This window comes from Perognathus longimembris, chromosome 10, assembly GCF_023159225.1.
Source record: "Perognathus longimembris pacificus isolate PPM17 chromosome 10, ASM2315922v1, whole genome shotgun sequence".
Lineage (NCBI taxonomy): Eukaryota > Metazoa > Chordata > Mammalia > Rodentia > Heteromyidae > Perognathus > Perognathus longimembris.
In genome coordinates, this window is record NC_063170.1 from 8,569,443 (window position 1) to 8,582,196 (window position 12,754).

The 12,754-nt window shown below is 51.2% G+C and overlaps 1 protein-coding gene across 1 annotated transcript in view; it reads right to left on the reverse strand.

Annotated features, from left to right (window-relative positions):
* Window positions 1-4,936: 4,936 nt before the first annotated feature.
* St3gal2 (ST3 beta-galactoside alpha-2,3-sialyltransferase 2) overlaps window positions 4,937-12,754 on the reverse strand; it is a 45,018-nt gene continuing 37,200 nt past the window's right edge. The window contains exons 3-7 of the mRNA XM_048355138.1: window positions 10,984-11,177; window positions 7,899-8,078; window positions 6,764-6,809; window positions 6,409-6,528; window positions 4,937-5,615 (exon numbers count right to left, since the gene is read on the reverse strand). Of these exons, the coding sequence (XP_048211095.1) occupies window positions 5,442-5,615; window positions 6,409-6,528; window positions 6,764-6,809; window positions 7,899-8,078; window positions 10,984-11,177 (714 nt within the window). The 3' untranslated portion in view covers window positions 4,937-5,441. The remainder of the gene's footprint in view (window positions 5,616-6,408; window positions 6,529-6,763; window positions 6,810-7,898; window positions 8,079-10,983; window positions 11,178-12,754) is intronic.

Genomic DNA, 12,754 nt, shown 5'->3' on the forward strand with positions numbered 1-12,754 from the left:
CATAAGTATAGACTGGAGATCTCAGCCTTGATTATTTGGTTAAGGTGACTTTAGTAACCTAGAATACTATGAGTTCCCTTGGGTTATAAAATTTAGTTTTTTCCACTAATAGCAGAGACAGTTGAGGTGTCACTCCCCGCCAGAAGTGGTCCCCAGTGTGTGCTTCATAGCAACCAAGACCTCTTTGGAAGAGCAGTGGAGACAGCTCAGAGCCTGGAACGGCCATGCGTGAGAGACAAGCAGCTCTGCTGTGCTGTGGGTCTCTCTGCTTCATGACAAGCGAGTGGCATTACCAAAGAAATACTGCAGGGAGGCCTCCTGCATTTTCATAAATTTATTTTTTTTGAATCCTTTTGCAGTGACTGTTACTTTTTTTTCCCCCCAGAAGAAAAGGCAAAGTCATTTTGTAACAAAAGCAAGATGGCATTCAGACCCCTGAGTGCAGAGCCCTTGTGTTCTTTGTACTTCACAGGCCTCCTCCCGGGAGAAGCCATCTGCCCGAGATGCCTGTGTTATTCTCAGGAACAGAAACAGTTGTTAGATGAAAGGTATTAATCCCATATTTTCAGAGGACCAGGCTGGTCCTGATTCCCACAGTTCAGCAAGCTTTACAGTCAGAGGGCCATCCTCTTGCATTTTTGTGAGTTGTTACCCAGGCATAGACTCACTGCAGAGATTTTATCTTTTTTTCCCTTGGAAGGGTAATAAGCAGGAACATTGATTCCTAATTCACACTTAAAAAGACATTACTTGGGGCTGGGAATGTGGCCTAATGGTATAAGTGCTCGCCTCTAGCCTTGGGTTCAATTCCTCAGCACCACATATATAGAAAAAGCTGGAAGTGGCGCTGTGGCTCAAGTGGTAGAGTGCTAGCCTTGACCAAAAAAAAAAAAAAAGCCAGGGACAGTGCTCAGGCCCTGAGTTTAAGCCCCAGGACTGGCAAAAAACCAACACAAAAAGACATTACTTAATTTTGGAAAATATGGTTTGGGGATTTGACCCACCCTCTTCCCCTTTTTTACCCTGCCACACATTACAGGAAGTAGTTCTTTGCCAGCTGAATAGTAGCCTGCAGTGTTCCTGTCAGATAAATGCTTAACTGCTTCCTTCCCCTGACCCTCAGCCAGTGTCCCAGGTAGGTGTGTATCTGCCCACTCTACCCCAGGGCCATAACGCCAAGGGAACCTGTCCAAAGAGCCCTCTGTTACAGAGTGTATAATGTATGTATCGTTCCTACAAATACGGCTCTTTGCACATCTGTGGGACACAGCAACTGCTATAGGACTTGCTTGGCCTCTAGGAAACATGAGCTGCTTGGCAGAAGCCTGAGGAGTTGATGTAGAGTTCATGAAGTTCCCTTTTTCCTGCCCCTGACATCAGAAGTCCATCCTAGAACATTCCACAGAACACCTGGGCCCCAGGTGCAATTGGTTAAAAACAGGTGCTTGGGCTGGGACTGTGTCTTAGTGGTAGAGGGCTTGCCTTGTATGCATGAAGCCCTGGGTTCGATTTCTCAGCACCACATATACAGAAAAAGCTGAAAGTGTCACTGGCTTAAGAGGCAGAATGCTAGCCTTGAGCAAAAGAAGCTCAGACTCAGTATCTAGGCCCTGAGTTCAAGCCCTGGGACTGGCAAAAACAACAACAAAATAACAGGCACTGATAGAAGTGTGTCTTGAATGAGATGCAAACTGCTGTTCCAAGCCATTGGACATTTGGGGGGTTTTGTTAACTGCACTATAACCTCCTAAGCACCCTCTATCCCAGGTAATGGCTGATTCTGTCTAGCCACCCTAGTCCAGTCCTGATGGGCTCATCCAGGTGCAGATTCCCCGGCAGTTTCTCTGCACAGTCTACTCATTAGAGGATGGCCCCGCGCCCTTTGTGAATGAAGCCTCCACCCACGGTGACAGATTTCTTAGACCAGCAGTGGGGGGAGCGAGGGGGCAAGGAGGAAGTCTGTGGAGACCAGGAAATTGAAACAGGCATCTGCTAAGTAGATGATAGCAGCACTTCCTGCACCCTCACTAAAGCTGCAGGAATGAAAGTATAAACTCAAACGGAGTGGTGATAATTGTAACTAGATCAGGAGTTTAACAAAACTTGGGAACACAAAAAGATTTTAAGCCTCTCATTTTAATAAGGGGAACTAGAAGGCTTGTTAAAAAAAAATCTCCATCTAGAAGTCAACTATAAGGCTGTAGAAATGTACATACAAAGTAACAAAAAGCTACCACTTTTTTTTTTTTTTTTGGCAGTCCTGGGGCTTGGATTCAGGGCGTGAGCACTGTCCCTGGCTTCTTTTTGCTCAAGGCTAGCACTCTGCCACTTGAGCCACAGCACCACTTTTGGCTGTTTTCTATATATGTGGTGCTGAGGAATCAAAACCAAGACTTCATGTATGCAAGGAAAGCACTCTTTGCCACTAGGCCATATTCCCAGCCAAAAGCTACCACTTTTAAGGGCTTTTTCCCTCACATTTTGTTGTATTATCCATTCAGCATGTATTCTGGTGACTGGCTTAAGGTATAGATCTAACTATCTTTTCCTAGGTTCAGCTAGTCCACTATAAAAAAAATTTTTTTTTGTCAGTTGTGGAGCTTGAACTCAGGGCCTGAGTGCCAACCCTGAGCCTCTTTGTACCTAAGGCTAGCTCTCTACCACTTGAGCCACAGTGCCACTTTGGGTTTTTGAGTGGTTAATTGGAGATGAGTCTCACAGGGACTTTTCTGCCCCTGCTGGCTTGGAACTGTGATCCCTAGATCTCAGCCTCCTAAGTAGCTAGAATTATAAGCATGAGCCACCGGTGTCTGGGGCCATTAATATTTAAGCATTCCTTTTCCCCCAGTGATCCCCCATGCTGAGGGGGGGCCTGGGCCAGCTCTTTCAAGGCCCTAGGCCAGTTCTTCAAAGGATGGCCTTCCCCTTCTACAGCACCTTGTAGCAATTGCAGCAAGCTGTAGACCCCTGTGGTGTGTGGGACCAAGGGGACATGCCAATCTCGGGGATACTGTCCTTGGACTCTGCCCAGAAGGGTGGGGATGTCCCGGCTCTGGCATGCCCCAAGGGGCCTCTAACAGAGACCCTGTACTTAGAAGCCTGAGTGGCGTCCGGGCAGCCTGTGGGAAACTGCTGCTAGGAATTCTAATTAATTCCTCTTGGAGGAATCTGGAGAGAGAACGAGCTTATTTTTAATCAAAATATTTGCAGTCCCACAAATTTGAGCACAGAGTCCGTGTAAGCCAGCTCCTCTGGTGCAAGGGGAAGGTGTCTGGGAGGTTTTGTTTTGTTTTGCTAACCTCCCATGCCCCCACCCCCAATTCTTAGCCTTACTTGGTCACAGACACCCCTGCCACCCCCGTTCTCAGATACACGTTCTATGATCATACACATTTCAGAAGACAACTCTGTGGGTTGTTCTTTTTTAATTCAGAAAGAGAAAGGGAAGGAAATAAAAATGTTTAAATAACTACTGAAGATCTGTTTCGGTGCTGGGACCTACCTCTTCCAGGATAGGGATTCATGGTTTGAATAAAAGAAAAAGAAACAAAAGAAATAAATTATTTGCTAAATACTGTTTGGCATAATTGCACTGTTTTCCATCTTCTCCACACTCAAGACAGCCTCTTGAGGAAGCACTTGAGATGAGAGTGGCAAGAATAGAACATCGGGTGCCTTGACTCTCCAAAATGGCAAGGAGCCCCCCACCCAATCTAACCTATCCTCTAATGCTGCCTGGTTTTGGAAGTGGAAGGTTCAGACTCAAGCTAGGTTCTCAATACATTAATTTTTAGAGGTGCTCAGGAGTCCCACCCAACCCTCCTCTAACCCTCTCCCGTCGGCGGCTGTCCCACAGCCCGCTGCAGCAGTGAACCCGGGGACAGGAGGAAGACACAGGTGGTGTGTGCTCAGTTGGGAAGGGGGATCCTTCCCAAGGTCTGGGAGCTTCACAGAAGCCCTTTCTCCCTGCTCAACTTCCACAGCCTTGAAGGTGAGAGAATACCATCAGCAGCTTCCTCCAGGGACTTGAGCTGGGTCCAGTCCTATGGGTAGCTTCCAGTTGTAACCCCTGCTTGTTGGGTTTTCCAGCCCCAGTAGAGCTGGGAAGGAAAGGGGGTCTGAGGGAGGAGGCAGGTGAGCAAGGCGGGGTGCAGGCGGACAGGCAGGAGGGGGCATGCGGGCAGCCAGGTCTGCTCCCCCCAGCAAGGCTCCAGGCTACCTGCATGGCCTGCTTGCAACCATGAAGGAATGAATCTTGGAAGGCAGCCACTCCTGGCAGCTTCAGGGTAACTAAAATATGAGCCTAAAGCAAATTCCACCCCCAAGCAAGAGGCTTCCTGCTCCTCTTTGGGGTGACAAGTGGGGGGAAATGGTGCATGCGTGGGCAGCTGGGCTCTCCTCTCCAGCCTGTTTTTCCAAAAAAGTGTGTGTGTGTGTGTGTGTGTGTGTAAAAGAGAGGAGGGAGAGAGGGAAAGGGAAGGCTAAGGGACACGGAGGGAGGGCAAATTTTCTGACATTGTTTCCAGAGCAACTAGTAAGCTGGTGAGGAGGCCCAGGGCCCCAGAGACACTAAAAAAGTTTGTGGGTGGAGGGGCGAGGGCAACATGAGAGAAGCACCTTTCACGTGTCAGGGCTTCCTGGGCCCCTGAGGGTTCCTGACACCTCTGATCCCCCGGCGTTGGGCCCCGGGCAAGGTCCACCCCTCAGCACCAGGTGAATACAATCCCGACATCCGGTGGGTCTCGCGAAACGCCCAGGTCGGAGGCCACACGGCGCCCCAGACGGCATTTCTTTGGTGGGTTTGCATTCACCCAGCTGGGCCTGAGGGAGAAAGGACACGTGCTCTCGGCTCTGGAGACCCCCCAACTTCTCCCCTGGGATGAGGAGTAGCTCTCCCCCCTCCCCCAGCCTGACCCCCCCCGCCCCCGCCCCCTCTCTGGGTACAGGCCGGAGCCCAGCCCCAAGCCTTTCCCTCCACTTTCTCCTAGGCGGCCCGGGTGGAGCCAGGTCGGCAGGACTAAAACGCTCTTCGTATCGAGCCTGAGAAAAGTACTCCAGGGAGGCCCCGAGCGGCCTCTACTTCGTATAAAGCGGGAAGAAGGGGAACGGAGCGGCCGCCGGCCCGTCTCCGAAGGCCATTGATTAGAGAAGACGGGCTCAGCGCCGGAAGTTCTCCTGGTGTCGCATGATTGGCTGGCAGAAAAAAAAGCCCCGCCTGGTCGCAGCGCTGATTGGTGCAGGGCCCGGGGGGCTTCCCTCCCCCTCCCCACTCCAGAGTCTCGTGATTGGCGGGCCGCAGCAGGCGCTCTCGGGACTGCAGCATGATTGGTCCGGACGGCGGCCTGGCGTCGCTTCTGATTGCCGGGTGACGCGCGGAGCTGGCGCGCGCGCCCCGCGCCGGGCGGCTTGGGCGGGTAGGGTGGTGGTGAGCCCGGCGGGACTCAGTTGCCTCGGTAGACCTCGATCTTGCTGGCCTTGGCTAGCATGTCGATGATGTGGGCCTCGAAGTCCGCGTCGTGCACGCCTGTCTTCCGGAACTCGCCCGCGTACCGGTTGTTCTCCCAGTAGTGGTGCCAGTTGCCTCGGCTGTCGGCCCCGAACCCGTACACGTTCACCTGGGGTGGGAAGGGCGGCACGGGGTCACGGCGACACGGGGGTGTGGGGTGGGGGGCTCCCCCGACCGCGGCTCCCTTTGCCGCCCTCCCTCCCCTCCAGCGCCAGCAGTGTCCTCCTCCCCCGCCCCGTGGTGCGCTTTGGTTTGAAGGTTGTCAGTCAAGTATCCATTACGGCAGAGTGAATTTAAGAACTGGCAAAAAAGAGCATGGAAAGCATGACCCCTGGCCACCAGCAAAACGGGCTTTATGGCAAGTGACATCAATTGTGGTGGCTGTAATCTGTTTACTTTTTCAATAAAATTAACTGGTTTTTTTGTTATTTGTTTGTTTTTTAAGACTGTCTCTGGCCTCAAGTGATCCTCAAACCTGTCTTCCCACTAGCTGGAACTACAGCTGCCACCATGGCCTGTCAAAACTTTAACTTTTTTGAGGGGGAAGGGGGCTTGAACGCAGGTCCTGGGTGCTGTCTCTGAGCCTCTTTGTGCTCAAGGCTAGCACTCCACCACTTGAGCCACAGCACCACTACCAGCTTTTTCTGAGTAGCTTATTGGAGATGGTCTCACTGACTTTTCTGCCTGGGCTGGCTTCGAACTGTGATCCTCAGATCTCAGCCTCCTGAGTAGCTAGCTAGGCGTGAACAAATTTGATGTAACGTAGAAATGGGGGGTAACCACCAGTGTCTGCCTGCAAAAATGCCTTCCCCTAGGGGAACTGCTGAGACCCTAACAGGGCTGACTCCCTCTGTACCATGGGTTCTGCTATTTTCCCCTCCAGACTGGCATCTACTACTCACCTCATCACACACATGCAGAGCAAAGAAGAGCACCAGCATCCCTGTGGAAGGGTACCTCCCATGATGCTCTGTCCACCGGTCATGGATGTACTTGAAGAAGGCTGGGTTGTAGATCTGGACCTGGAGGGGAAAAGGTACCAGACGCCTGAGGAATGTGGGGTCTGACACTCAGCTCAGGCTCAGTGAAGCTACTAGCAGTTCAGTGCTTGGCTTCTCTAGGGCCAGCGGTGGGGTGAGACCTACCACAGATGGGATTCTGGGGGAGCATGAGCAGGCCTCTGAGCCACAGGACTGGATGTACCACAAACTAACACCACAGAGGTGGGAACAAAGAAGGGAGGGGTAGGAAACTCACCTTTTCTTTGTCCACTCGAAGGAAGGACTTCACTGGGGCATAGGTACTGCAAGCAGAAAGATAACATTGCATTGGGTCCCAGAGCCAAGAGATGCCTCTCCTCCTTTTCAGGACTGAATACTAACATCCTCCCAACTTCCAGACTGATCTGCCTCCAGACTGCTCCCCGCTGCACATCGTCGCGGAAGAATCAGTGTGCAGAACCTAGATCAGAAACCCCACTTGCTCCAGGGCATTTCAAGATAAAAACAGGGATGTTTACGCAAGTCCTAGGGACTTCTATACTCCAGCCCCAGCCCTCCTTCCCTGCGAAGCACTCCACGTGGACAACCTCATCATCTCAAGCACAAAGACTGCCAAGCACAAAGATTTCAATGTTGGTGTGCGTGCCCAGCCCAGAATAACCCTCTCTGCACTGTGCTCCGCCACGGCTCCCACAATCTCTGTTGCCTTCTCTGAGCATCTATGTAACGTCAGCTCCACAGCACAGATAGCCTTCTGGCTTTCCAAACATAGGACAACAAACATCCTAAAATCAGAAAACCACAACTCCTATATATTTATTTCTTAAAAAAAAAAAAAACCTGCTATAGCCAGGTGCTGGTGGGTCACATGCCTATAACCCTAGCTACTCAGGAAGCTGAGAGCTGAGGATCATGGTTCAAAGCCAGCTCAGGCAGGAAAGTCCATGAGACTCTCATCTCCAATTAACCACCAAAAAGCCAGAAGTAGAGATGTGGCTCAAGTGGTACAGAGCCATCCTTGAGAGAAAATACTAAGGGGCAGCTCCTAGGGCCCTGGGTTCAAGTCTTAGTGCTCACACACACTCACACACAAATACATGGTATATAACATATTCTTTAAAAATACAAAGTAAGGAGGTGAGGGTGTAGTTTAGAGGTAGAGCACTTGCCTAGCATGGCTAAGACCTTGGGTCTGCTCACTAGTATGCAGATGGCACCATGCAGAAGTGACACAGCAAGCCGTGTCCTCGGCTAACCCACCATGCCGGCCCTCTCTCTTCACTAGCCTGTGTCGGCCAAAATGTCAGTTGAAGGAATTCTACAACCTAGCGGACTCTTCCCAAGGTGGTCTTGCCACCCATATTCCACATTCAGCCAACAAAGGGACTCACAATCGGATCTGCCCTGTTGACAGGGCGCTGGCAATCCACAGGAGGTCCAGGGCCTTGAAGGGCACCAACACGAAGCTGACATTGGCAGGCAAGTTCTTGGCACTCTCAGGGTACATGAAATGGTGGGTGGTTCGGCTGCCAACATCCTGTTCAAAGCCCACGGTTGGTGCCTGATTCATCCTGTAGAAAAGAGGGTAACATGAGAAGAAGCTGCCATGGAAACTGATACAAGAGGTTTAGAGAATGATCTGGTGCCAGCCATCAAAAATGCAAATGATGTTCACTAGGACCCAGCGACTCCATTTCTAGAAAATGGCTGCAAAGGTATGCATGGGAGGCTATTCAATCAACCAAACAGTAAAGAACTGGATAATCCATTTTGCATGTTCCTATGATGGAATACGACCTAGCCATCAGAATGCAGTAAGTTCACATATGCTGGTAGGAAATAAATCTAAGAGCTATTCAGTGAAAGAAGCAAATGGCGTGAAGTATCTCATTTCTTTTCATATGTCCTTTAATAACTACTGTGTGTGACAAGGAAATACAATACAGAAAGGAACATTTTAACAAGATTTACTTTGAAACAGAGGTTCCCTTACTATTTTCCTTGTTTGTTCATTCATCTGTGTATGGGAAGGCATAGGAGGGCACAGAAATGGAGGGACAAGGGATGAAGAAATGCAGCAGTAGGACTACTCACTGGATACGACGTTGAAAATGCACTATACAACTTGTAGGTGAGGACAGGAGGGAAAAACAGGGAGAGCCCAAGGGAAGGGGTGACATTGTCCAAAAAGAAATACACTCTTTACTTGACTTAATGAAATAGTAATCCTTTTTACCTCACCCTTATAATAACAATAAACAATATTTAATGGAAAAAAAGGACAGGTTTTTGAGGGCTAAAGATGCAGCTCAGAGGTAGCCTAGCATGTTTGAGGTCTGGGTCCAATCCCAAAACACACACACACACACACACACACACACACACACACACACACACGCTACAGCTTCCCCTGGCTGACTTATGAAGACCCATTGCCTGCTTTCTCCAGTGCACCAGCCGCCAGAGCACTCATAAGCCTCTCTCCTTAGACATGGCAGGTAGGACCACCTGCTTCCCACAGGGGGCCCTGCTGCAGACCCTGCTCATCCCCCACTCCACTCCCAACCACTGCCCAGGCCCCACCCAGTGAGAAAGGAAAGAGCAAGGAGCCCCCAAAGATGCTTTAGAGCCTTGGAGGGAAAGGGAAGAAATGTGACATTCTTTTGGAGATAAAATGTGTTTTGTGGCTCTGATTCATTCTGGAGGAAGGCCAGAGGATGAGCTGGCTCTCTGGGTCTTGGGGGCCAACTATTCCCAGTCATCTATCCTGGTCGCCTCCAGCACTTAAAGAAGCACAGAAGTGGGACACAAGTAGGAAGGATGTGCTCTTTTATGTAGGGTCCAGTGTCTAGCTCCCGGTTCCCTTTGATACCTTCAGTACGTGTGACATGCCTTCTATGTTCTGGCACTAGCTAAGAGTTGTGGATGGATCCGATGGTTAGACGAGGCAGGAGAAGCTCAACCCTATTTGGGATGGGGAGCAGAAACTTGGGGAGAGCCAGGAGGGCACAGCCATCACCTCTCTGTAACTCAGGCCGGCCTTCCCAGTGCACTCACAATGTCCTTGCTTCTGGGATGAAAGGCCTCCCTGTTGGTTGCAAACCAAGACGGGTCTATAAGCCATCACCCCTGCCATCAGGCTCCTGACACAGGCCTGCACACACAGCCAATGATCATTTGGGTCACCGCTCCCAGAAAGCGATTCTGGGAACCACATCTTGAGCCTGGTTGCTGGAAGATCAGGAAATCTCTCCACCACTGGGCCTGGCTTAAGTGCTATCTACATGTCAAAAGCAGCTGAAACTTTTAGGTTTGCAGGACTTTGGTCCTGAAGCTTCTCAACCAGAGATAGCTAAGGAAAGCTCCCACTCCATGCAGATGGCCAGCCAGACAGGTGCTCAGGCCTCTGAGTGTTTCCTTGGGCTTCCCAAGTGCCTGAGGCTACAAGAGAACAGATGCAACATCCTCCAATCACAGCCATCACCACCTAGGGGTGGCTAGAGGTGTCTCTCCAATTCCCATCTCACCTTTCACCCACATGAGGTGCCAGCAAGTGGAGGATGGGGATAATCCCAGGTGACTCTGGGGTGCTGGGAGGGGTCGAGCATCCTCCTCCCTCCCCAGCCCCTTGGCATTTTCCAATATGAGGAAGGTCTTGCAAGGAATGTAGAAAGCCTCGGAGACATACTGCTGCCTTGGTGTTGCTATGGAGACAGCAACAGTTTCTAAGACAAAGCTCTTCCTCTGCCTCCTGGGAGGCCTGGTCTTTCTGCAGCACTCATCCTAAGAGATGCTTGCTAAAATCCTGGAATTTTTATTCATAATGCTTGTCCTCTCTCAAGGATCGGGGTGGAGGAATATGCCATTGCGACATGTCCTCCCCAGACTAAGTTGATGGAGGGAGTCAAAGACGGGTTCAGCCCAGGTTGCGGTCCCGAGTCTACCCAGGTGTCCCTCACTCATCTCTGTCCGCACTAAACATGTTTCCCAGCCACTTCTTTTCTCGGGGCTGGGCACAGATGCCTCTGGAAGTCTTATGAAATGAAGGAAAGGTGCAGTCACCCAGAACAAACACCAGACAGCTCCCTTCTCTGCCCAGGACACGTGTCTGTCAGGAAGAATCGCCCATTCCTATAATGTGAGATGCTAGCTTGGTCTGGGACCCTCACTTCTGGCTCCATCGCTCAGCTGTTAAGGGGTGAGTAGGAGCCTTCACCCAACGCCAGCCAGGGGTCTAGTTTTTGGCTCTCTCTAGAGGAATTCAGAGCCATGGAAACTGATGTGCATGCCCAGCAAAGTTTAGGTTTGGAACACTTGCCCCAGACAAAGGAGAGAGACCTGAGCCGGTCACTGAAGGCTCTGGATGCCGGGCAGACAGACAGCTGGGGACTTGGACCCTGGCAGGCAAAGGCAAAGGCAAGATCTCCTCCTGGCGACTCATCCTGGCGCCCGCACCATCGTTCCGCAGGGGCTCACCTCATGATGAAGTTGTGCCCATCCACATCCTGCCCGTAGCCAGAGCCTCGCAGGTTGCCCGAGTTCCCCACCACGGCACAGCGCCGGCACTGGCGCGGGTCCCGCAGGCGGTAGGGGTTCTCGCCCGGCACGATCTGAAACAGCTTCTCCAGCACCTCGTTGGTGTTGTGTGACTTGAATTGGGGTTGCAACATCTGGGGTGAGGAGAGGACGGTGAGGAGAGAGGGCCTCGAGCACCCCTCCCAGGCATCCCGGTTGGAACCATACAGACTTCCGTGCCCTGGGGCTGCTGGGGAGCCCTCCTCCCCCTCCCCCCTGCTCCCCAAGCAATGAAAACGCAGCAAAATGACTGGGTGTCACTGTTCACAGACCTATGCCCTGCCAGTTGTGGGGCTGCTCTGATACACTGGGGAGGGTCTGGGGAGGAGGCTGATTATGGTGTAAGACAACTTGTTAGGGACAATTTGGGCCGACGTCCCTCTGGGCTCCTTCCCAACCTGCCTACAGGGGGCGCTCTAGGACTCAGCATGATGGCCAAGGCTATAGATCCCCAAGGGGCAACATTCACGGGACACCTGGAGTGGCTCCTGAGCCCTCTGGGAAGAGCAGAGAGGCAGATAAAAGTTTTCAAAGCCAGACGGGTGGAAAACAACTTGTCCCTACATCCTCACACCAGCTGGATGGTCAGAGACTATAAAACGTGGGGCTGCAGTTCAGTGTTTATGAGCCCAGGCAGGTGGCATGTAGGAGTGAAGGGGCAGGTGGAGCCCACAGCAAACAAGAGACTGTGTTCCCATCAAAAAGAGTCAATCAAGCCAGGCACCCGCCCGTTGGCTCACGCCACTTATCTCCAATTAGCCGCCAGAAAACCAGAAGTGGCATTGTGGCTCAAAGTGGTAGAGCACTAGCCTTGAGAACAAAGAGCTCAGGGATAAAACTCAGGCCCTGAGTTCAAGCCTCAAGACTGGCATACACACACATATACTCCCTTCCTCTCTCCCCCCCAAAAAGAGTAAATCAACCAACTGTTGATCACATAGGCTTGTGAGCCCAGACAAATCTATTTTTTCAAGAAAGGTTAAAAATACAGATTTCAGGGCTGGGGATATGGCCTAATGGCAAGAGAGCTTGCCTCGTATACATGAGGCCCTGGGTTCGATTCCCCAGCACCACATATACAGAAAACGGCCAGAAGTGGCGCTGTGGCTCAAGTGGCAGAGTGCTAGCCTTGAGCAAAAGGAAGCCAGGGACAGTGCTCAGGCCCTGAGTCCAAGGCCCAGGTCTGGTCAAAAAAAAATTACAGATTTCATGTGGCATAACCTGATTTCTAACTATTGGTAACTAATGCAAATATGCATTAAAAAACAAAAACACTTGGTAGCCTAGACTTGGCCCATCCTTACCATACTTGCTAGCATATGACAGGCCTTGGGTTTAATCCCTAGAACTTAAAAAAAAAAAAAGTAGGCCTGTCAGCCATAAATCCATGGGTTTGTGGGACAATCAGGAGTTGTTCAGAGGGACTAGAGCTCTCTCTGGAGAGGAAACCCAGCTCTGAGACAAGATTCCCAACTTTTTGGCCAAGGGAGTTGGCTATGGGTTGTAGACACACCTGCTGCTGTATTTAAACAGTCGCTAAGTTCTACCCCTGGAGGCAGGGAACTTGTTCTGCCCCCAGCATCTAATCCTGCTCAGGGTTCTCACCAGCCAGTGCCCAATGACAACAGTGGGAAGACCCTGTGCAGGCTCTGAACCTTGATTCTGCCTGAGA